This window comes from Cervus canadensis, chromosome 4 (genome assembly GCF_019320065.1).
Source record: "Cervus canadensis isolate Bull #8, Minnesota chromosome 4, ASM1932006v1, whole genome shotgun sequence".
Taxonomy (NCBI): Eukaryota; Metazoa; Chordata; class Mammalia; order Artiodactyla; family Cervidae; genus Cervus; species Cervus canadensis.
Window position 1 is genome coordinate 105,233,567 of NC_057389.1, and position 24,913 is coordinate 105,258,479.

Here is a 24,913-nt window from a genome sequence, read left to right on the forward strand (position 1 = left end):
CCCCGCCCCCAGCCACGCCTCTGCTGGTAGGCCACACCCTCCAGGCGAAGACGCAGACCACGCCCCCTGCCGGAGTGGCCGGGGGGTGCACTCAGGACCTCCTGAGTGACCGGCCGAAACGACTCCATCCCGGCCAGGGTTTCCTCATCCCAGATCTTTGTGGGCCCCCTAACCCCAGCATACTCCCCTTACAGTGAGCCCACACAGTCTGCCTGGCCAGAGGAGCCTGTTCCAAACGTTTCCCGTTCTACGACCCAGGGACACCCCTGTCCATAAGTCTATTGGAACTCTGAACCCATCCTAAACTGGCTGGGGCAATGGGAGCCCCCTGGTGGTGGTCTGATGTTCTGCCCCATTCCGGTTGAATTTGAACTCCCCGAAAGCTGAACAACGAAGAACTGATGCTTTTACACCGTGGTGTTGAAGACTCTTGCGAGTCCCTTGGACTGCGAGGAGATCAAACCAGTCGATCCTAAAGGAAATCAGTCCTGAATATTCATTGGAAGGACTGATACTGAAGCTGAAACCCCAATACTTTGGCCACCTGATGCGAAGAACTGATTCATTGGAAAAGACCCTGTTACTGGGAAAGATTGAAGGTGAGAGGTGAAGGGGACGACAGAGGATGAGGTGGTTGGATGGCATCACTGACTTGAGGGACATGAGTCTGAGCAAGCTCCAGGAGTTGGTGATGGACAGGGAAGCCTGGTGTGCTGCAGCCCATGGGGTCACAAACCGAGTTGGACACAACTTGAGTTGAATTTTGGGGGACGGGTTGGGACCGGTTGAGGGACCTGTTTTCTGGAAGACGATTTTTCCATGAATTGGGGGAGTCAGAGCAGGGGTATGGTTTCAGGATGATTGGAGAGCATTACATTTATTGTGCACTTTATTTCATTTTTACATTGTGATACATAATGAAATAATTATACAACTCATCATGATGCAAATCAGTGGGAGCCCCGAGCTTGTTTTCCTGCAACTGCATGGTCCCATCTGGGGGTGATGGGACATAATGACACCTGAAGTGTGTTGCTTATGTCCAGTCTACTCTGGAATCTCATTTGGTTGCTGTCACTGCAGAAAACCCTGCTTCACAAAGATGAGATAGAATGGAAGTGGAAATGGAAGCAGGTTTTTCAGTGCTTTTGTGGCAATCTCAGGATATTCTGCTTTGACTTTAATCTAGAACATGTGTCCCTGCTAAGTCGTTTCAGTTGTGTCGGACCTTATGAACTATAGACCACCAGGCTCCTTTGTCCATGGGATCCTCCAGGCAAGAAGACTGGAGTGGGTTGCCAAGCCCTCCTCCAGAGGATCTTCCTGACCCAGAGATGGAACTGATGCCTCTTATGTCTGCTGCCTTGGAGGCAGGTTCTTTACCACCAGCGCCACCATGCCTGCAAGTGTTAGTTGCTCATTTGTGTCTGACTCTTTGCGACCTCATGGACTGTAGCGCACCAGGCTCCTCAGTCCATGGAATTTCCAGGCAAGAATACTGGAGTGGATTGCCATTCCTTTCTCCAGGGGGTCTTCCTGATCCAGGGATCAGATTCTTTACCGTCTGAGCCACCAGGGAAGTCCATCCAGAACATACAGAAATTTGAAATTATCTCAAACATACTTTTAAGGCCACCGTCATTTTTTTTATCTCAAGCAGTTAATCATTTTCTAGCATTAGAAAAGTCAAATTCTATGTGACAAAGTCAATTCACCTGGCTTTTTCACAAATGGGTTGAGGATCCATTCCTTCCCAATTTGGGGTCTTCTGTGGTTGGGAAGTATTGCTCAAACTCTTGAAAGCTGCAGTAGGTGATCATTCATCAGCTGGGAGAAAGTAGGCCCTGGCTCAGTCCCTTTCAAAATCTCTGCTAATGTTTGAAACATGTCAGAAATCCCCAGTGTTCACTCGTTGTCCCCATAATTCTGGTGTGGGTTTGAATGCAGCCGCTTTATCTGCTGACCTGAACACAGTTGTTTGCCCCTAAAGTGACAGATTGAGTTCGTTGAGCAGGTTGAAGATGTCACACAAATAAGCAAATTTTGCAACCCATTCTGTCACTGAAACATGCTTCCAGTGGTGACTGTTCTTCTAAAAGAAATCTCTAGAGCGACTCTCATGACTCAAAAACTCTGGCTATGGATCTCCTTTTATATACTTTATTTTTATTTATTATTTTTTGGCTGTGTTGGGTCTTCGTTGCTTTGTGCGGGCTTTCTCTTGTGGCGGCGAGCAGGGACTGCTCTTGACTGCAGTGTGCCGGCTTCTCATTGCGGAGCACAGGCTCTAGGCGCACGGGCCACAGCAGTTGCAGCTGAGGTCTCAGTTTAATTGTGGTACACGGGCTTGGTTGCGCCTTGGCATGTGGAATCTTCCTGGACTAGGGATCGAACCCATGTCCCCTGCATTAGAAGGTGGATTCCTGTCCACAGCACAACCAGGGAAGTCTCTGATCTGCCATCAGAAAGCATCTCACGTCTGTGAGAGAGGCTTGTGCTGTGTCCCTCTCTTCACAGAGCTGCTCGAACAGATGTGAGCAAAGGGCATGTACTTTAATGTGGTTGATAATTTTAATCACACCATACAAAATGTTAAGTTCAGGTGACATTTTTCAGCTAGCAGCATTTCTTTATGGATGACACAGTGTGTAGACTCACACGCAGAAGTGACCTCTTTGACCCAAGCAGTGAAACCAGAAAGTCTTTTGGTCACGGCAGCCCTTCACTCCATGCATATGCCAATACAGTGACCTGGTACATAATCAGAGACTTGGGGTGCTGGTTGGCAACGAAAGTGCAGGTAACATGTTCTCATGAAAAATAAAAGGCACAAGAACAAACATTGTTGCCTTGTTGTCACACTGGTAGATTAGTCAACCTGGATTGCGTACCATGTGGATTTGTTAACCCTAACAATTGTGGTTCAACATTCTCTATTTCATCAGTTAGTGCTGAAAGTGAAAAGTGAAAGAGCCAGTCAGTCGTGTCTGACTCTTTATGAACCCATGGACTGTAGTCCGCCAGGCTCCTCTGTCCATGGAATTCTCCAGGCAAGAATCCTGGAGTGGGTTGCCATTCATTCCCTTCTGCAGGGGATCTCCTTGTCCCAGGGATGGAACCTGGGTCTCCTGCATTGCAGGTGGATTCTTTACTGTCTGAGCCGCCAGGGAAGCTTAATTATGGTATCCTCTAGTTATGGCACTAGCCAAAAAAGGAACACAGGCCACCTTTTGAACTGCAGCCTTTCCTAAAAGTTCATGACAAATGTCCTCAGCAGCAGGATCAACTCTTCACCAACAGTAAAGGGCTTAGCTTTAGCAAGAGGGTTAGCCACTAAGAATGAGGTTTGCCTTTCAGACACATTTAATGAAGTGGTGGCCTTCAATACTTGCTTCGGTTCACTTTTTCTTTTGAAAAACTCCAAAGGCTTGTCTTTGAACGCAGGGTGCTTGGTCTCCATGTGGCAAAGCAGTTTTGAAGGCTCCATGGCTTTGTTGGATAGCCAGTTGCCCGTATTATACAACACAGTCTTAGAGAGTGTGAACCACCTGTTACAATGAACCCGTAACTTAACTATGCTAGGACTCTTGGTTGCTGTCTAGTTGCTAAGGTGTGTCTGACTCTTTTGTGACCCCATGGACTGTAGCCCACCAGGCTCCTCTGTCCATGGGATTTCCCAGGTAAGAATACTGGAGTGGGTTGCCATTTCCTTCTTCAGGGTATCTTTCCAAACTAGAACTCTTGGTATTTTCTTTCAAATGCAGGTTTTTTTGGGGGGGGAGGGGGGGCAGTCTTGGAATCTTCTGCTGTCTCACCGCTGGGTCTTTCCTCCCTTACAAAGAAGCTCTCCAGCGACATTTGTTTTTACACATTTTGGCTAGGGTCAGCTTGTGGGCTTATCAAAACTGTAACCGAGACAAGTGTGCAGTTCGGGAAAGAGGCACGGATGGAAGTAGTGGTAAATAAAATGGGCAGGCCACACATGGACTAAAACAAAGTGTCGGATTCTGCCTCTGACAGCCTGGATCTGCAGCTGCTTCCTGCACTAGCATCGCCGCCTCAGCTCCACCTCAGACCACCAGTTATTAGATTCCTGTAAGGAGCACACAACCTAGGGATCTAGGTTTGAATACTTGCATGCACGGCTCGTGATGCTATGAGAATCTAACGCTGCCACTGATCTGACAGGAGGCGGAGCTCAGATGGCAACAACATGAGAGATGGGGAGCGGCTGTAAACACAGATGAAGCTTCGCTTGCCTACCTGCCGCTCACTCCCTGCTGAGCAGCCGGTTCCTGAGGCCCAGGGCTTGGGGACCTCTGCCCTAACCTGCTGGGGCTGAAGACACTACTGGGAACCCCCGGGAGGGCTCAGCGCTGCATCAGGGCTGAGGGCCCATTCTCAGGGCAGTCAGAGCACCCCTCGGACCTCTCTCATGCACGGAGGGTACGAGGAGCCTTGCTCTGAGCCCACCAAGAATCATGCCCAGCAAACTCCCCCGTCCAGAGTGCTCCCCTCCCCATTTGAGTGCCTCAAATGGCCTCAGGGATCCCCTGCCGGATGGGGCCTGGCACCTCCGTTGTGGTTCACTCGCTAACTGGTGTCCGGCTCTTTGCGACGCCATGGACTGGGAGATGGGCGGAGAAACAGCAGGCACCTCTTCCCCTCTGGAAACCCCAGCCAGTGTCCAGGGCCCATGTGATGCTCACAGCTGGTCCCAGCCCCTTCCTTGCTCTGGCTTCCAGGGCTCTTGGCGGGCTGTGGGCCACGCTCCCTCTGATGGAGAAGCCTGTTGGGTGGGTTGCTGAGGATGACCATGAGGCAGGGGCAGAACAGGGTAGAGTTCCTCACTGAGCATTGGCGGGGAGAGGAAGGAAGTTGTCCGGAAGCCTGGGCTTGGGTTCCATGGCCTGAGGTCGTCACATGCAGCTTGTCAGAGTTATCAAATGCACCCACACCCTACACTCTGGAATTTCTGACGGGAAATAAAAGGCTTTTTCTAGTTTTTTTTGGCTGTTGAAAAGGTAAGAAATCTGACTGCGGCTCTCAGCTTTCATGCTACCAAGTCCACAGGTCCTGAACTGCAGCGCGTGAACGCCTTCTGGAAGGACAGTGTCGGTGTCGAGAGCCCGACTGCAGGTCAGACCCTGGCTAGGACGTGACCTAGTGCTGGCACCTGTGTGCTGCAGGATCCTGAGGGCTGACCCGAGTCAGTATTTGTAATGACTTCAACTTCCTTGTATCTGACACCACGAGAGGAAGGCATGCTGTTATTCTGCATGTTGCTTAAAAAGGAAAATTGCCATGATCCTAAGACTTCCCTGAGTGCCTGAGGTGTGAAAAACATGAAGCTGCGAGGCCATGGAAACATGGAAGCGCTTACAAAACTAGGAAGTACAGAGAGCTCACTGGGCTCCGAGCTCGGCCTGTCCAAGTGCCGTGCGTCTTACACAGCAAGGTTAGAACCTCACACTGCCCACGGTGGGAGGCAGGGGCCAGGACCTTCCTCGGGGACCACTCGGACCCTGACAACCCCTCCTGCGGCACACAGATGCAGGTGAGGCTTCTTAAAATCATTGATGCTGCTTTATTTACCAAAGGTGTTGGCCCGGGGCTGGTTCTGCCAGCCAGGCCCTCAGACAGTCACAGGGAGGTGGGGGGTGGGTGGGGTGTCCCAGCTCAGTCTTGGTGGGCAAGGCCAGGTCAGCCTCACGTGGGGGTGGTGCTCCCTCCTGGGGCCCTCGTGGGGCTCCTGCCCAGAGGCAGCAGGGTGGGCAGCAGGTGCCAGCACTGCTGTCTCAGGAAGGCACTTTCAGCTTTGGGGTCCCCAGGAAGAACTGCAGGACGCGGTCGGCCAGGAGCGCCAAACAGAAGTCCAGGAGGAGGACCTGGGCGATGACCAGCTTGAACTGTGGGGCAGGGAGTGCTGGTGAGGCAGGTGCCCGCAGACAGGTCCAGGCCGAGTCCCGGGACCGTGTCTACAGAGCGACTCACCTCCACAGGGATGTCCACGAGCCCAAACTGGCTGTTGAACTCAGGTGAGGAGCCGAGGAGCAGGCCCACAATGGCCAGGAGTGACACGGCCAGGCTCCACACCAGGGGCCTGTTCTCAGGCAGGCTCTCCATGAAGGGTGGGCCCTGTGGGGACAGGCAGACTGAGAGCTGTGTCATGGGGGCCCAGAGGGTGGGCAGGGGCTGCCTGGACAGGGGCTGGGCCTCACCTTGTAGTTGATGGCGAAGGTGGCCATCTGCATGGCCATGGCCATGATGTACACTGTGCTGTTGACTAGGCTCGGCTCAAATTCTTTGTATAAGTCCACAAACTGCTCCTGCCTGCAAGGACACAGGGGGGTCAGGGCCCCTTCGTGACCCCTGCTGCACCTCCTGCCCCTCAGAAGCAGGACTCTGTTGGCCTGGTCACTCCAGGCCAACGTCTGCACGTATCCCTCCTGCCCCCCGCCCCGCGCGGGCACTCACTTCTCAGGGCTCCGGGCCTGAGCCTCGCTGTACAGGTAGACGAGACTCACAAAATGCACACAAAACTGCAGCGTAACAGTGAGGATGGTGTACAGGTTGAAGATGTTGGGCAGGGGCCGCTCTCGGGACAGTGTCTTCAGGGGCTGCAGAGGCAGGCTGGGGGTCAGGGCCCAGGCTCAGCCTGGGGTCACCCACCTACCTTGCTTCCTGGCAGGCCTTATGTAGAGAGTTGTCATTGAATTCTGGGGGTTGCAGGTCGGCACCAGTCCCTGCTCACTCCAAGCGCCACCCCAGCCTTGCTCAATGCCCATGTGCTGCACGGCTATCACAAGGGTCTCATGACCCACTACGCCGCTGCCCTACAATAAATGTAAAGCCCCCCGCCCCCACTATGGCTCATGGCGCAAGCAGTCAATCCAGACCACCGCCCACGCCCTCTGGCCTCAAGGGCCTCCCTGCACCAGCCCTTGACCATCTGCAACCTCTGGGGTGTTCCTGGCTGCTTCTCTTGTTCTTTACGCGTTGACTTGAGTGTCAGCATCATGCAGGCCTCCCCGACTGACCCCAAGGCCATTCCCCACAGCCTGTGTGATCCCACTTGGTGTTCTTCTCAGCACTGCATACTTTCTGAGTGGTCGTGATAATCGTTTCCCATCTGTCTTGTCCTCGCCTGTATGGCCCACCTGAGACCCCAGCCTGTGCACAACGCTAGGCCCGAGATGCTTTGCTCTGAAGCAGCCAAGTGGGAGCCCATCCTGCCCCGGATCTCCATCTGTAACTTGAGGTGACAGTTCCCACCCCAAGGGCTGCTGCGCAGGTAACTCAGACCTGTGGCTCCACTTTTAACAGCGTGCCCTGGGTGACCCAGCTGTCAACCGATGGCCAACCAGCAATCCGAGAAGCCTCTCAATTCCTCCAGGGCGGGAATCGTGGCTCAGAGAAGCAGAGGGTACCCTCGGGCTGGGGCAGGAGCCCCTGCTTTTCTCAGGCTCCTGACCCACCTTGGAGCGGGAGATGAAGAGGAAACAGCCAGCCAGCAGCAGCCCCTGCAGCGTGGCCTGGAAGTCACTGAACTTGACACCCTCCAGGTACAGGACACTCTGGCTGTAGGCCAGGATGAGGGCGTTGAGTGCCAAGATCTTGAACATCTGCAGTGTGGTCACCAATGTGCATCGGCCCTGCTTGATCACATGGCAAACTGCGGGGGAAGGCAGGTGTGGGCGTGGGGGCCAGGCAGTGTGGGCCGAGGGATGGGGCAGGGGAAGGAGCAGGCAGCAGGACTCACTGCATTGGATGGAAGAGAGCTTGGAGGTGAAGGGCGCGGCGATGCTGGCATCCCCCAGCTTCACGATGGGCGTGCTTTCGTCCTCTAGGTCCCGCAGCACCTGACTCAGGCGGTCCTGCGAAGCAGGCAGGTGGGTGAGACCTGACCACAAGGGGGCGCTGGTGCCCCTCCTCCTCCGGAGACTCACCCGCTGGGAGGCCAGCTGTTCATCAGGGGGTGGGAGCCCTGACCTCTGCTTGGCAGCCCTGGAGGCGGCCCTGACTCCGCTGTTGCTCAGGACGGGGCTGTCCCGGGGCCGTCGCCGCCGTTCGACGACCCGCTCAGGGGCGTTGGCCAGGAGGGCCACACCTGGTGGGAGAGTGTGTCAGGAGCCAGAGCATGGAGCATCTGCTCAACGCAGCTCAGCCAGTACCAAACCCCCCACTTCACCTGCCCACCCACCCCAAGGAGTGAGCACCTCAGAGCATCCGCCCTACTTCTACAAACTACTTAGAGAAAGACGACAAGAGAAAAGCAATACCCAAATAAAGTATGTCACACTATAGAGGTCCAAAGTGATTCCCAGAGAAGTTTATTGCCAAGAGTCATACGGTCATGAGAATTGCAGTCGATAAACCAAGTAAATATCTGAAAAGCACTGAAAGAAGCTGGGGCTTCCCAGGTGGTGCTAGTGGTAAAGAACCCGCCTGCCAAAGCAGGAGACCTGGGTTCAACCCCTGGGTCAGGAAGATCCTCTGGAGCAGGGCATGGCAACCCAGTCCAGTATTCTTGCCTGGAGAATCCCATGGACAGAGGAGCCTGGTGGGCTACACGGGGTCGCACAGAGTCAGACATGACTGAAGCGACTTAGCAGGCACGCATGAAAGAAGCGAGGTCAAACTGTCTTTGAACACCAACTTGCTATCTGTACTCTGCTGACACAGAATCAAGGTGGGAAACTCTCCTGGCCTTGGCTCTGGGTGCTCACACGGTGCCTGGGGGAGGGCTGGACAAACCGAGTCGTCTGCCCCGTGGAGCCTCCCTGGCCCCACCACACCCTTCCTCACGCACGTGTATCCCCTCCTGGCCTCGGAGCCCTTCAGACCCCCAGCCCCGCCGGCCCCTGACCCATCTCTGCACCACTGCCACCTCACAGAACCGGCTCAGTGGCGTGCCCCCGACGGTAAGCCAGAGACGGCAGAGGAGCCCCTGCCCCCAACCCCAGGCTCACCCACATCGGCGTGCTTCAGGGCACCCACGTCATTGGTGCCGTCTCCGCACATGAGGGTCACGTAGCCCAGCTCCTTCAGGCTGGTGATGACAAACTCCTGTTTGGGGAAGAGACAGGCCGAGTGAGGGCTGTGTGCCATGCCCAGCGCCCCGCCTGCCCTCTGCCACCCCCTGCACCCACCTTCTGCTTGGGGGCCACTCGGGCGAACACTTGCACGTAAGGGATGAGGCGAAGCAGCAGCTGGGGGTCCTCGGCCTGCAGGTGGGCCAGGCCGTCGCCCGTGAGGCACAGTGCGTGCTCCCGGGCCAGGGCCTTGGGTGAGCCCTGGGCCAGGGGCTGTGAGATGCTGCCGTCGATGGAGCGCCACTCACATGGGCCACCTGCAAAGCCGGGGCCCAGGGTCAGGGCAGGGGGTTCAGCTGTTCAGGCGGACCCTCTCACCTGGACCCCACGTATGCAGTCCTCGTCCTTCTCTGGAGCACCTTCTTGCTCCCTACCTCTCCTAATCCAGGTCCACACCAACCTGTACCCTAGACTCTCAGCACCCCTGCGAGATCACCCATAGAAGGCTCTGATACAAAGAATCTGAAAACCTAGGGCCTAAGCCACTAGAGACTGCATGAAGAGGCCAGATCCAAACCCAGATGGCGTTTGCCTACAACTCTGCTCTCCTAGGCCAGGGCACCCCATGTCACTTCCTCAGGTCAGACACTGCCTGCTGTCCACTTCCCCTTTCTAGCTGGTGGGTCGAGGCCCAGATGCTGGGTGTCAAGGACGGCTGAGGGCAGTCTACCAGCCCTTGTGGCACTGGGCTGGCCCTGAGCTGTCTCAGCCTGGAGGGAAATCAATCTCCACCGGGCTTCTGTTCTGGCTGTTTTGCTAAAGTAGCTTGGCTGGAAAGCTAACAGTCTTGGTAGTCATCTCTGGGCCACCCACCTACGATTTCCCAGGCTCTGGAGAGTGCAGTGCCTGTGACTGGCACAGAGATCTGGCATACAATGCAGACCGAGAGGAGGGCGAGGCGGTTCTGGACGCCCCCTTGGCTGGGCCACACCAGCGTCCTCCTGCGTCTGGCCTGCTGTCTGGTGACACCCGGGGGCATGCTGCTCCCAAGCCAGGCCCTGCACTGGGTGCCACCCTAGGGCATCTGACAGATTCCACCCAAGCAGCTGGAGGTGCTGGAACTGGATTTGCCTCTTGACCAGTCCGATTCTGAGGCACCACTCGGTTATTCAGGAGACACCAGAGACCACGAGCTCTGGACCTGAGTTCAAATCCTTAGTCACAGTGTCTCCAAGTGACCCACGTGGAAGGATTCACTTCTGTTTATCTACAGAACAGGGACCCCAACAACTGATCAGCTGGGTTCCTATGTGGTGCGGGGATGACAGGCCCTTCCAGGTGGAGCAGAAGGGCTGACCTGGTGAGGCAAACCAAGGCCTCTGTCCCAGGTCTGGCTGCCAAACACGAGCTCCGTGCTCTCAGTGGGAGCACTCAGGCAGCCAGCCGGGCCCAAGGCGGGGGGAGGCTATGAAACGTGGGCTGCTGTGACTATAACCCGTCACCTTAGGACTGCAAGTCACTGCTGGTCCTGGGGCCACGGGTCACCTGCATGCTGCTGCACGGGTGGGGTGTGGAGTTCCCCAGCCAGGCAGACCAAGTGTGCTCACGGTGCAGGCTGTGACCAACAGGCCCGCGTCACAGGGGCCGGAGGACGCCTGGCGTGCTCACTCAGGCTGGCACAGGGGTAGGCCACCAGGTGGGAGCCGCTCTTGGACTCAGGGTCCCCCCAGCTCACGAGACATGGGGCCTCACCTTTCTCCGTGGGAGGCTGCAGGATCAGCGTCTGAGCCTTCTCAATGAAATGCAGCTCCTGAGCCACATGGCAGGCAGTGAGCGGGTTGTCACCTGTGATCATGACCACCTGGGGAGAAGGCAGAAGCTCAGGAGGTCAGAACTGCAGCCTGGAGACATGGGGGCTGAGTCTCTTCTAAGGAAGGCCAGAGAGAGAGATCGTGGCCTCCTACTGGGGACTGGGCTTCCAGGAGCCATAAGGTCTGAGAGCAGCGTCTACAAACAGTATACGTATCGGTGTCTTTGTGAGAGCACCCGTGGCCTTTAATTATAACATGCACCAAGAACCAGATTCTGGTGTGGACCCTCTTGGCTTGGAAACTAGTGACGGGAAGACGGGCCCTGACTGCTGAGGGCCAGGTGAGCACTAATCATATCACTGCCCTCTGACACGTCCAGCTCATCTCCCACACCCTAGAACTGCATCCTGAGCCCACAACTAGAAAACACAAACCACCAGGACTGGCAGAGCAAAGCCACTGGGACAGACGCGGCCTGTCTGGGCGTGGTCTCCACATCCCCTCAGCCAGTCTCAACTGCTCTCTAAGACGGGGTGGAATGGGGGAACAGCGCTCATCTCCCAGGGATGCTGGGGGCCTGGGGAAGTGAGGTGAGAAGGGTGGGCGTGGGTCTGAGAGCAGCCTCGAGAAGGGACAGCACGAGTGTCTGAGTCACGGTGGAGCTCAACCAAAAGCCATGCTCTTTGCTTCCAAGGGCCAGACACCCATCCCTGGGCACCCCACTGAGGGCCAACTGCCGCCTACTGTCACATCCCCCTCTCTGTGAGGAGCAGCCAAGACAGCCCACCCGGGGGCCTGGTAGAAAGGGGGCCAGTGGCTGTACCCGATGGGAGGCGTTCTGGATCTCACGGATCACGGCCTTGGAATCAGCCTTGAGTGGGCAGGAGACCACGATGAAGCCGACGAACTTGAGGTTGCACTCCAGGGCCTCCCGCTTGACCTCCCGGGCCTGTGGATGGACACACCAGGGCCCTAAAGGTCTGTTTCTCTTCTTCTTCCCCAATACCTAAGCTCTGACACGACAACATGCTGGGGATGGGGGTCAGAGACAGCTCCCTCCTGCAGGAGGGAACCTGAGGGTCAGAATGTGAGAGATGTGGGGAGGGTGAGAGGCGCCCTGGTGGCAGAAGGGCTGAGCAGGGGCTGGGTGTCCTGGCTTCCCAGTGGCACCTCTACCCTCTATCATGGACAAGAGTGTGGCGTGAAGTCTCTGTGAGTCCACTTCTAAGACGAGAGAGTCTGGACTCTCCTTTGAGAACCATTGAGCACAAGCTGACCCTCTTCACCTCATACAGAAAGCAGAAAACCTCTGCCCTCATGGAGCTTGCCTTCTCCTGGAGAAGACGTGCAGTAAAGTCACAAACACCAGAGCACTGAGTACCATGAGAGAGACGAAGGCAGGGGCTGGGGCGGAGGGGTGCGGTGGGGCATAGGGTTGGGTGGCTCTGACAGGTCTGTGACTAGGCTCTGGACACAGAGGTGTGACCTCCTGCACTTTCTGGAAGGATCTCAGGGCCTCTGGGTGCAAGCGGACAAAAGCCACTCGGATGACGGCCGAAGTGGAAGCAGACCAAGGAGCAGTGTTGGTGACGGAGGTGGGCGGAGAGTCTACAAGGATGTGGGCTGTGACCAAGGGCTGGGGACGCCCCAAGACCATATAGTGGCCAGGCGGCAGGGCAGGGCAGGGGTGGAGCTGGGGAGCCCAAGGTGCCCCAAGGCCTCCCCAAAGCGGGTGTGAGGACAGGAGGTGAGACCTGGGTGTGTTCTCCAGGGAGCAGCTCTGGATTCAGGGATGGGATGGGGTCTCGCAGGGGAGGGGGCACGCTGGGGAGAAGAAACTGCGGACTGAGTGCCACCTGGGGCCTCCAGAGGTAGAGGCCAGGGAGGAAGGCGATCAAATTGTGGCCGCTCGTGGTGGCACCCCAGGGGGTAGAGGGTGACCCGCACGGGGGTTGGCGGGTGGGGGCCTGGGCCCTTACCTGCTGGTGAGTGAGGTGCCCCAGCTCCTTATACCCCAGCGCCAGAACTCGGGCTCCTTCCCGGGAAATCTCCGTGTGAATGTGCTGGTAGTCAGGTGGGCACTGGGCGAACTGCAGGGAACGCAGGGGGCGATCACCGACCGCCCTGCAACCCCCCTCCCGACCCTGGCCGGGGCTGGCTCACCATGGAGTGCAGGGTTTCGGGGGCCCCCTTCACGGCCGCGATGTAGCAGAGATCGGTGGAGCCAAGCTTCTCATAGGAGGCGAGCACGGACATTCGCTTTAGGGCACTGGCAAAATGAAAGCGCTGGTGAATTTTCAGCCCCTGAGTTTTAATACTTCGGGGGAATACTTTCTCATCTGGAAACAAATAAGCACGAGTCCTGAGGGCCTTCGCTCCAAAGAGGCCGCCAAGCCCCCGCCCGCCCCCGCCCCCGCCGTGCCCTCCTACCCTCCGCCCACCCTCCCCCCACCTCCACACACGGGGTCTGGCTTGGGGAGGGGTCAGAGCCGGGCAACCTGGGCACAGAGGACCCCGCCCCAGGTCAGAGGCGAGCCTGTGCCCACCCACTTGCCCCTGAGGTGAACACACACGTGTCCGACAGGTACACTGCCTGCCTGGGGTGCACAAGCCGGTGGTGTGCGAGGTTCCAGCCCTCACCTCTGGTCAGGGTCCAGTCCACGGCCGTCAGCATGGCTTTCTCCAGGGGGTCACCCACGAGCGTTCCGTCATCCAGCTGCATGAGTGAGTGGCACGAGGCCAGAGCGCGGTGTGTCTCTATGGGGATGCTGGACACAGGGGTCACCTCCTTCCCATCTCTGCAAGGAGGACGACCCGCGGGTTACGGGGGGAAGGGAGCGGGTGGAGGGGCCCCTGGGAACTGCCAGGACGAGGGATGGCCCCCACACTCCACTCCAGTCACGGGGCAGGGGCAACGACGACAGGGTGTCGGGGTGTCGCCTTGGTCCTTGTAGCGTCTGCGCCTGCTGCATGATGCCCCCAGAGATCGTGGCTGCCTAAGGCCCGAGCTGAGCCACGTGTCACTGTCGCTCACGCTGAGAGCGGCCAGGGGACCCTGGAGTGGGCCTTGCTGGGAGGGCCGTGCCAGGCCCTCGCTCTGAAAGCTTGGGCTGGGCAGCCCTCTGTCCCGAGCCCCCAGAAACACCCCTGGTGGGCACCTGGTGACCCCGATGCCCATGCTCACCGGAGCCCGGCCACTCCGCGCACCACCAGGCTGTCACTGGTCAAGGTCCCTGTCTTGTCGAAGCAGCACACCTCCACCTTGCCGGCGAAGGGGATCCGGAAGGGCTCCGTGCAGTACATGTCTGGGTGGTGGGAGCCAGGGTCAGGGGTCCTGCTGGGCCCCAGCCCACTCGGCACCCTGTCCCTGCCCCGGAGACTCACAGAGCTTGGCCAGAGCGATGAGAGAAGTGTTGACGGCCAGAGATAGCTCAATGGGCAACTCAGGGGGCACGACGGAGGTGAGGATCAGCGTGCATTCCAGAAAGAGCTTGTAGCGGTTCCTGCTGGGATCCTTGGTACCTGCACAGACAGGGCCTGCCGGTCTGGGGGCCATGGGCCTGGGGCCGAGCAGATGGCGGGGGGAGGGGGTCAGGGCGCTTACCTTCAATCCATACGTAGGCGGCTGCCGCAATGGCAAAGACCAGGAGGAAGAGGATGAAGATGAAGGTCTCCAGGTTGTTCGCCGTCACCCTCTTGACCCCAAAGAGGATGGTGCGCAGCAGCTTGCCCTAGAGGGATGGAGGGGCAGAGGGCTTTCCTGGGAGGGTGGCAGGCTCTCCTGGCCCGTGACTGAAGACTGGGGGTCAGGGAAGGAAGTGGCTGTGACTGGGGCAGGGGTTGAATTCTCCAGGAGAGCTGACCATCACCTTTCTTGAGAAATCCTTAAGCTACTTCAGTGTTTACTTGGCCCAGACTGTTTGTGATCCCCAAGTATGCGGGGTCACAGTCTGGGGTTTCCACCAGAGCCCCCACCCGGGAAAGCGGGCTTGCTCTGGGGCCTGTCTCTGCACTGTGCCCCCAGCCCAGCAACTGCTACCAGAGCGCTTATGGGTCGGATGTTCTGGGGTCTGAAAGGCTGCCACCTTAGCTGCCCACCAGTCGCCCCAGGAACCACCCTCCTCAGGACGGGGCAAGGTGCCACACCTGGGACGTGTTGAAGCCAGTCCTCAGGACGTAAGCCACACACCCGTTGTCCACGGCTGGGGAGACAAAGAGCGGGCGTCACTTGTGTCTGTATATCCCGACCGTCTCTTGGGGCCAAACAGATTCAGGGTGCGGGGGTGGCAGGATGGGGACACCCCCAACACCCTTGAGGCACCTACGCTTCAGGCCTGTGGTGGCTTTCTGAGGGGGGATGTGCTGCACCACTTTGGTGCCCCCAAAGATGACATGGAGCCGGGAGTCTGCCTGAAGGTCCAGCACCCGGCTGGGGCTGAGGTCTTCGATGGGCTCCTGGGGAGGAGAGGAGGATGGTAGCGTCAACGGCTAATCCCACCCTGGCCTCTGTCCCTAGTCTGGAGTCTGCAAGGAGCCGCCTGACCCTCACAGGGCTCCCCATCTAACCTGGTGCGGTTACCAGGGTCCCAGGCCCGGTCCGTCTTCTTTCTACCTTCGTGTGCAGTGCTGACTCCCCGGGACCCTGCACCCAGCCTCACCCCGGAGTCACCGCTTCCGCTTCTCTCTCAGCCCACCTCAGCCGGAGACCCCAGAGTGCCCGACACCCCGCTGATGCTGCTGCCTCTCGTCTCCCCCCCCCCGCCACCAGGCTTCCCTCAGTCCAGGGTGCTAACCCGCCAGGAAGGCCAGGAGCCCCGTCTGCGCCGCCTGTGTCTCGGGGCCCCCTCCCTCCCGGATCTGAGCCTGGCCCGTCTCCTCCCCGATGCCCGCCCTGGCACCTTCATCTGGGGCACTGACTCCCCCGTGAGCATGGCCTCGTCCACGATGCAGCGGCCCCGCAGCAGCAGCACGTCGCAGGGCACCAGGTTCTCCTGGGGGGAGCGGCCTGCGGGGCAGGGGCGGGGGTTGGACCAAAGCCCGAGGCAAGGGCTCCCACCGGGGCAGAGCAGGACTGGGCCTCACCGACTGAGACGATGTCCCCGGGAACAATCTCATCGCTGGCGATGGGCCTCCACTTTCGGCTTCGGTAGACCTGGGTGGGGGTGCCGTGCCGTCGGTTCTGGGGACGCTCCCGTGCCGTGCCCACCCCAAGACCATAGGGACCTTCCTACCCACCCACTGCCCCACTGGCTGCACCTGGATCATGTGGGGCTTGTTGCCCATCTTCCGGATCTCTGACATGTTCCGCATCTGCTGCTGCACCAGGGAGGCCTCGAAGGCCACCAGCATGGACAGCGTGAAGACACTGTAGTACCAGTACTCATCCAGACACCAGAGCCCCACGCAGAACACCTGTGGGGTACGTACGGGCCTGTCTGCTCCCAGGAATGCGGGGAGACCGCCCGAGGCGGACTGGCCGGCATGCCGAGGGCCATTCTGCCCATGGGCTCTGACCACGAGGGCAGGGGGAGGTTTTCATGTTTGGAGGTGGGCTGGGAAAGCCCCAAGAACAGGTGGGGAGAAGGACCAGCGCTGCTGCTTTACCTGGAACACAAAGAAGGGTGCTGTGGCTCTCTCCTTGAACAGCTCCGAGAAGTCAGGCACCACCATCTCGGCCCTGAAAGAGACAGATGGCTCACCCTGTTACGGGCAGGGGGCCCCACCTCGACGCCTCCACTTGGGGGCACCGCAGGCCTCCCTGGGCAACGGGCCGCTCCGTTCCAGCCTGTCTCCTTGGCCGTGCAGCACTGAAGTGGGCATGCTGACCGCCCGCAGCCCTCTGGTCTGCAGAGCCCTGACGGAACCTCTGAATCTGCACCACAGGCCCTTCAGGAAGCTGGCCCCTGCTTGGCCGGGCCGGTGAAGACCAGAACCTGTCAGGTGGCTGGGGGCCCAGGCAAGGTGGGAGGACCAGCTGACTCTGCGCCGGGAGCCCTGAGGCTGCACAGAGGCGGCCGGGCAGCTGGGTGCTGTGGGGCACCCCGGGGCCTGAAACAACGCGCCGGAACCCCACCCTGCTATGGAGAGGGGTGGGCGGAGCTGGGGTCTCCCCAAGACTCCTTGGATGAAAGCCCTGGGAGGAGGGCGGAAAGGTGCGTTCTGCAGTACTCTGGGTGGTGGCTGGCTCTGCCCAGGGGACCAGGTCAACTTGGGCTGTCTCTGGCCCTGCAGTGATGTCCAGGACGTGGGACTTGAGGAAAAGAACCTGCACAGTAGCCACGTTGGGACACAGACTGAGCCCCAACCCGGACTGTGCAGGTGACCTTCACCTAAGTGAGGGGAAGTGAAGGCGTGAGAGGGGGCAGCCCAGGCTGCCAGCGCGCTCACCAGGGTGGGGCGGTGAAGGTGTGCAAGGGGACAGCCCAGGCTGCCGGTGCGCAGTCAATAAATGCTTCCGGTAAGACTTCTGATTAGATTGCTGGGTATGGTAATGTTTTTGTAATTTTTGAAAGGCAGCTAGGTCAAGTAGTAATTTCCTAGCGGTTCTGAGGGTTTTCGAGTCAAGGACAATCACCACCAGGATGGGGGCTCTGAAGCCCAGCTCTGGTCCCACCCAGCCCGGTGAACTGGGTTCAGGTGGTTCTGGTGAAGATGAAAGGAGAAAGTGCTAACAGAGCATCTACATTCCACCTGGTACAAACAAAAGCTGTTCTGATCACCACCCCCTTTGTTTCTTATCAGCACTCATAAAGTGCTGGGATATGTGTGAGAAGAATGACAATAATTCACACCTATAGAAAAAATTTCTAAGGAAGAAGAAAACTAAAACACAAGGCAAGGATGAACAGCCCTGGGCCAGGCTCCCAGCTACGAGCCCTTCAGGGGGTCCTATCAGCAGGCAAGTTGGGAGAGAAACCAGACTAGAACACCTTTCTCAAAAGGCGCCTGCCACGTTCACCTGGGACATTGTGTTGAAAAGGCAGACTCTCCCAAACCACTGAGCACACACAAACGGAGATGGTGCCATTAACTGGAGCAGGGACCCAGCCCTGTCTCAGCAGGGGCGATACACAGGGATGCTGGGACTCACTTGTTGCTCCCAAACTTCTTCTCAGCGGCACGAATCTCCGAGTCCTCCTGGAACCCTCTGTTGCTCTGGTAGAACGAGAAAGCGTTTCCCACTGGAAAGGCCACGGGGAGAAAACGCTTCTTCTCCAGGGCATCATAGGAATACTTGATCTTCTGGAATTCGAAGGACAGCACCTCCTGCCCGTCTTCGCCCTGTGGGAGGTGAGTCTGTGGCAGGGGCCCCTGGCCTGGGGACCCCATCTGAGCCCATGCCAGAGCCGGTGGTCCCTACCTCATCGCGATGCAGGGCCACGAGCTCGGTGGAGCCGTTGTTGGGAGTCGGTACCACCTTCACGAAGGTCGCTTTGCGGGCGTCATACTCCTGTGAGAGGCAAAGTGCCGCTGCTGAGCCCTCCTCAAGTCCCAGCTCCACATTCTGGAACATGCTACTGGGCTCTGGGTGTGGGCTTGGCCACACCCAGCTTACCACTGGGGCAAGGGACAGCATTTCACTGGGCCTTTGGTCCCGCCTGTATCATAAAGCCAGGGTCATGAACAGTGTCAAACACCCAGGGCTCTGCTGACGAAGATAAACTCCAGCAGGAAAAATGCTGCCTGGCAGAGGTACCCGTGTGAGTCAGGCCCTGTCCCAGCCCACCTGGCCTGCTGCTCCCGCTCCCCATTACTATTCTGTGTCCTCAAGTGACAAGGGACAACAAGGCTCATCCTTGCTTCAGCGAAGGGCACATGCTGTTTTTTTCCTGCCTGGAGTGCATGGTCACACCGCTGGCTTTAGGCCTTTGCTCAAATGTCACCTCCTCAGGAAGCTGCTCTACCTCAAGTTCCCTCACAGAATCCTTGCCCTGGTTTTCCCTTCTGCATTGACTGTGGAGTTCCACCTCCCCCACTAACACCAAGAAAGCAATGCATTTTGTCTGTTTTGTTCCTTGTTATTTCTCTAGCACTTAAGACATGGAGGCGCTGAATAGAGCTGCGTTAGCGCTCCGTGCTGTGAGCTGCATCCGCCCCACGGCTGCTCCACCAGAACCTGTGTTGCCCTATGTTTTTTTTGGAGGGGGGGGCGTGGAGGACACGGCAGTGATCCTGAGAAGCAAGGCCCTGCCCTGCTAGGAGTTCATGGTCCCCAAAGCAGGCAGAAACTAACGACAAAAGACAGAACTACCAACCCTGGAAACGCCAGGCAGAAAGGTGCAAAGTGGTACATGGGGCCAGCCGTACGCCGGGAGCTCTACAGATGTCATCTCAAGTTCTTATACTGGCACCCTGCGCTAAGTGTTACGGTTCTCACTTTACCCAAGGGCAAACTGAAACCCAGAGAGGAGAAGCACCCTTGTCTGAGATCTCTGATGAAAACTCAGATCTGCCGGTCCTAACCTCCAGCTGTTGAACTCTCCATTTCTGGAGAGGAAGTTAATAACAGTCACACTTTTTAGCTGCAGGCTAACAGGAAGCTGGAAGTCTGGGGGTGTCACCCCCCCCCCAACTCCCCTCCATTCTTTTGTCCCTCACTGGGGTCTTTCATTGCACTGACAGGAAGCTACCAATGCCAGAAGTTTCAGTCTCCCTTCTGGGATAAGAGAGATTTCCCTTTCTCAAAAGAGAGAATTCAGTCCATATTTGGAGTCAGACAGGTTGTAGGGTGGGGTTGTTGCTTCCCTTTCTCTTTCTGGAGCGCTTGGTGCTGTTCCCTTTCTCTCTTCTTTTAGCAAACATGTCTGAGATGAGAGGGGAGGCTGGCTGGAGGCTGACCTCAGTCCCCATGGCTCCACACCTGCTGGTGTCATATGAGGCAGGCCCAGAGGGCAGTGGACAACTGCTGAGTGGGCAGCGCTCATCCAGAGCTCACCGCTAAAGGTCACGTGTACTACCATGCTATTGTATTCTGAGGGCGGCCCTCAGAATCATACCCTTGTGGACAGACATAACGGTCTCTGAGCAGTTAAGTCACTTGCTCACAAATACCCACTGCTCCTCTTAAACGCTGCAATAAACTGCATTTCAATCTCATTTTGGTCGTTGTGGGGTGGAAGCTCCCAGCACTGGCCAGCAGGACTGATGCTCAGTTCTCAAGATGCACAGACAGGGATACCCATCCTACAGGTCTAGCCTCACACTTTGAAAAAGAAGGTAGGAGACAGACAACAAAGGTAGGACCGATTCTAGGAGACTCATACTCGCTAGGATGGGAGCTAGCAAATGGTGACATATTCTAGGCTCTGCGCTAAGCTTTTTATAGGGTACCTTATCGACCTAATTGACCACACCAGGGAAGAATTTCAGAGAAGGGAAGTAACCTGCACCAGGGTCGTACAGCTAAGTCAGTAGCCGGTCGGAATTTAGCGAGCAGCGCAAAAGGATGAGGGCCCCCGGAGGCACCTGGGACTAGCAGAGGCAGCCCCGGCTGGGTTGGGGACGGACACGAACGCAGAGGCTGAGATCCGCGGTAAGGCCTGACCACGGCTGTGGTCGGTCTCGGGCGCGCACACTTACCGGGGTGCAGGTGAGCGCGCAGTGCGCGTGCACGGACCAATGCCCCGACAGGACGGTGAGCGCGTGCGCCAGGCAGATGGTGGCGAGCACAAGCAGCGCGGCCTCGGGGATCTGCGCCCAGCTGCTGCCCCAGCCCCAGAAGCCGGTAGCTGCGGAACCTAGCCAGGCAGGGTAGAGCAGCCCCACGAATGGCAGCAGCGTGAGGCGCCGCAGTAGCGCCAGCCGCCGGTACGGCCACACAGCGGCGACCAGCTCGTCGCCGCTCTGTATGAGTGCCGGCCCAGCGGCAAGGAGCGTGCGCGGCTGCGGCCTGGGCTTGGGCTGCCCGGCGGGCCGGGCCCCGCAAGGAACCGCATTGCCCACCGCCGCCTCCGCCGCCATCTTTCCCAGCGCCGCGCTCGCTTCCGGGCAGAGGCACCGGCTCACTTCCGATGTTTTACTTCCGGTAAACCCTGGGGGCCGCCATGACACATGGGAGGAACCAGAGCCCGGGAAACGTAAGTGTTTGTGGCTGAATTTGGCTACTCAGGGCATCGCCATGACAGGCTGTGCCCGGAAGGAGACGCAGGGCACCGCCATGATAGGGAGGGCTTGAAATGACTAAGACCGCCTACCTACTCTGCCACGCCGGATTGAGACCGGAAAAGACGAGGCAAGGTGGGCTGGGCGCCACCATGACAACCTAAACCGGAAGAAGCGAATTCTCCTCGGAGCCTGCACTGTCTGGGTCGGGAAGGGTGGAGCCTGGACGCTGCGGAGGCGGAACCAAAGAAACGCCGGTGCTGTGTGGGCGGGGTTTATCATGAGGGTGGAGCTTGTGTGGGTGGGGAGGGGGTGAGGCTTCCCTCCCTCGGAGCTTCGGCCTAGCTTGAGGCCGGTGGGCTTAGAGGGTCGGGACAGGATACACTTCAGCGCAGTCGTGTCCGGCTCTTTGCAGCCCCATGAACCGTAGCTTGCCAGGTCTCCCTGTCCATCACCAACTCCTGGAGTTTACTCAAACTCATGTCCGTTGAGTCGGTGATGCCATCCAACCATCTCATCCTCTGTCCTCTCCTTCTCCTGCTGCCTTCAATCTTTCCCAGCATCAGAGTCTTTTAAAATGAGTCAGTTCTTTACATCAGGTGGCCAAAGTATTGTATTTTCCGCTTCAACCTCAGTCCTGACAATGAATATTCAAGACTGATTTCCTTTAGGATGGACTGGTCTGATCTCCTTGCAGTCCAAGGTACTCGTCTCCAACACCTCGGTTCAAAAGCATCAGTTCTTCAGCGCTCAGCTTTCTTTATAGTCCAAATCGCACATCCATACATGACTGTTGGAAAACCATAGCTTTGACTACATGGCCCTTTGTTGGCAAAGTAATGCCTCTACTTTATAATACGCTGTCTAGGTTGGTCATGACTTTTCTTCCAAGGTGTAAGTGTCTTTTAATTTCATGGCTGCAGTCACACCTGAAAAGAGGCATCATGTAATAGGTAATAGTTACACACTCACAAGCGGCTTCCCACGTGACCATAGTGGCAAAGAATCTGCCTGCCTATGCAGGAGAAACTGGTTCTATTCCTGGGCTGAAAAGATCCATGGGCTAGAGGACCCTGGTGGGCCCCAGTTTGTGGGGCTGCAAAGAGTGGGCCAGGACTGAATCACTGAGCACATGCCCACAAGATTGCTTCTTTTACATAAGAATATGAAAAATTGGTGTTTATTTACTGTTACATAAATGCTGTTGTTTGAACAAAATCAGCATAGGACTAATAACGATGGCAATTAGTATTTCAATACTTGTTATTCAGTCACATCCGACTCATCGTGACCCCATGGGCTGCAGCAGGCCAGGATTCCCTGTCCTTCACCGTCTCCCAGAGCTTGCTCAAACTCAAGTCCATTGAATTGGTGATGCCATCCAGCCATCTCATCCTCTCTTATCCCCTTCTCTTCTTGCCTTCAATCTTTCCCAGCATCAGGGTCTTTTCAGTGAATCAGTTCTTCCCATCAGGTGGTCAAAGTATTGGAGTTTCTACTTCAGTTGTCAGTCCTTCCAATGAATATTCAGGACTGATTTCCTTTAGGACTGACTGGTTTGATCTCTTTGCAGTCCAAGGGACTCTCAAGAGTCTTCTTCAACACCACAGTTCAAAAGTATCAATTCCTTAGTGCTCAGCCTTCTTTATGGTCCAGCCGTCACGTCCATACATGACTACTGGAAAAACCATACCTTTGACTATATGGACCTTTGTTGGCAAAGTAATGTCTCTGCTTTTTAATACATTGTCTAGGTTTGTCAAAGCTTTTCTTCCAAGGAGCAAGCATCTTTTAATTTCATGGCAGCAAGCACCAGCCACAGTGATTTTGGAGCCTGAGAAAATAAAGCCTGGCACTGTTTCCATTCTTTCTCCATCTATTTGCCATGAAGTGCTGGGACGAGATGCCATGATATTAGTATTTTGAATGCTGAGTTTTAAGCCAGCTTTTTCACTTTCCTTTTTCACCTTCAAGAGGTGGTCTAGCTCCTCTTCTCTTTCTTCCATAAGGGTGGTGTTATCTGCATATGTGATAATATTGATATTTCTGCCAACAATCTTGATTCCAGCTTGTGCTTCATCCAGCTGGGCATTTTGCATGATGTACTCTGCGTGTAAGTTAAATAAGCAGGGTGACAATATACAGCCTTGTTGTACTCTTTTCCCAATTTTGAACCATTGTTCCTTCTTTGGTTCTAACTGTTTCTTCTTGATCTGCATACAGGTTTCTCAGAAGGCAGGTAAGGTGGTCTGGTGTTCCCATCTCTTTTAAGAATTTCCCACAGATTGTTGTGATCCACACAGTCAAAGGCTTTAGCATAGTCAATGAAGCAGAAGTAGAGGTTTTTTTGTGGACTTCTCTTGCTTTTTTTATGATCCAATGGATATTGGCAATATCACAGTCAATATCACAGTAATTCAAGTCCAAACCCAAACAACTAATGCTGAAGAAGCTGAAGTTGAACGGTTCTATGAAGATCTAATACCAAAAAAAGAGATGTCCACTTCATTATAGGGGATTGGAATGGAAAAGAAGGAAGTCAGGAGATACCTAGAGTAACAGGCAAGTTTGGCCTCAGAGTACAAAATGAAACAGGGCAAAGACTAACAGAATTTTGCCAAGAGAATGCACTTGTCATAGCAAACACCCTCTTCCAAGAACACAAGAGATGACTCTACACATGGACATCTCTAGACTGATTACATTCTTTGCAGCCAAAGGTGGAGAAGCTCTATACAGTCAGCAAAAACAAGACTGGGAGCTGACTGTGGCTCAGCTCAAGAACTCCTTATTGCAAAATTCAGACCTAAATTGATGAAAGTAGAGAAAACCACTAGACCATTCAGGTATGACCTAAATCAAATCCCTTACGATTTTACAGTGGAAGTGACAAATAGATTCAAGGGATTAGATCTGATAGAGTGCCTGAAGGATGATGGATGGAGGTTCATGACATTGTACAAGAGGCAGTGATCAAGATCATTCCCAAGAAAAAGAAATGCAAAAAGGCAAAATGGATGTCTGAGGAGGCCTTACAAATAGATGAGAAAAGAAGAGAAGTGAAAGGCAAAGGAGAAAAGGAAAGATATACCCATCTGAATGCAGAGTTCCAAAGGACAGCAAGGAGAGATAAGAAAGACTTCCTCAGTGATCAATGCAAAGAAATAGAGGAAAACAATAGAATGGGAAAGACTAGAGATCTCTTCAAGGAAATTAGAGATACCAAGGGAATATTTCATGCAAGTTCAGTTCAGTCACTCAGTTGTGTCCAACTCTTTGCGACCCCATGGACTGCAGAGATGGGCACAATAAAGGACAGAAATGGCATGGACCTAACAGAAGCAGAAGATATTAAGAAGAGATGCCAAGAATACACAGGGAACTATACAAAAAAGATCTTCATGACCCAGATAACCACGATGGTATGATCACCCACCTATAGCCAGACATCCTGGAATGTGAAGTCAAGTGGGCCTTAGGAAGCATCACTATGAACAAAGCTAGTGGAGGTGATGGAATTCCAGTTGAGCTATTTCACATCCTAAAAGATGGTGCTGTGAAAGTGCTGCACTCAATATGCCAGCAAATTGGGAAAACTTAGCAGTGGCCACAGGACTGGAAAAGGTCCGTTTTCATTCCAATGCCAAAGAAAGGCAATGCCAGAGAATGTTTAGACTACTGCACAATTGCACTCATCTCACAGGCTAGCAAAGTAATGCTCAAAATTCTTCAAGGTAGGTTTCTATAGTATGTAAACCGAGAACTCCCAGATGTTCATTTCAATACTTAGTAGTACTACTAATAGAAAACACAAAGCAATATGTCTGAGATAAATTTGTTTTGATGTGTTTATAATTTTTTCTGTCCTCTCATACAGTAGTTTATTTGAACTATTTTTTAAACTTTCATTGGATATTAAATTTATTGGTTTATATTGTTGCCTATTAAGGTAATACATGTAAGACC

At 55.6% G+C, this 24,913-nt stretch overlaps 1 protein-coding gene across 2 annotated transcripts; it reads right to left on the bottom strand.

Moving 5' to 3' along the window:
* Nucleotides 1–5,567: 5,567 nt before the first annotated feature.
* ATP13A1 (ATPase 13A1) lies at nt 5,568–20,841 on the bottom strand. Of its 2 annotated transcripts, XM_043467510.1 has the most exons (26): nt 20,426–20,841; nt 18,207–18,296; nt 17,937–18,127; nt 16,451–16,523; nt 16,103–16,258; nt 15,929–15,998; nt 15,745–15,851; nt 15,172–15,301; nt 14,993–15,048; nt 14,451–14,577; nt 14,231–14,368; nt 14,031–14,151; nt 13,487–13,644; nt 13,010–13,185; nt 12,826–12,936; nt 11,670–11,795; nt 10,788–10,896; nt 9,153–9,352; nt 8,973–9,069; nt 7,950–8,110; nt 7,763–7,877; nt 7,479–7,675; nt 6,478–6,620; nt 6,222–6,333; nt 5,995–6,138; nt 5,568–5,909 (listed from the first exon to the last, which is right to left on the bottom strand). In XM_043467510.1, the coding sequence occupies exons 1-26, from the start codon at nt 20,804–20,806 to the stop codon at nt 5,799–5,801; spliced, it is 3,600 nt and encodes a 1,199-aa protein (XP_043323445.1). In that variant the 5' UTR covers nt 20,807–20,841; the 3' UTR covers nt 5,568–5,798. The 2 variants fall into 2 exon arrangements, with proteins under 2 accessions (XP_043323445.1, XP_043323444.1); XM_043467509.1 differs by having other exon boundaries at nt 7,763–8,110.
* Nucleotides 20,842–24,913: the final 4,072 nt, after the last annotated feature.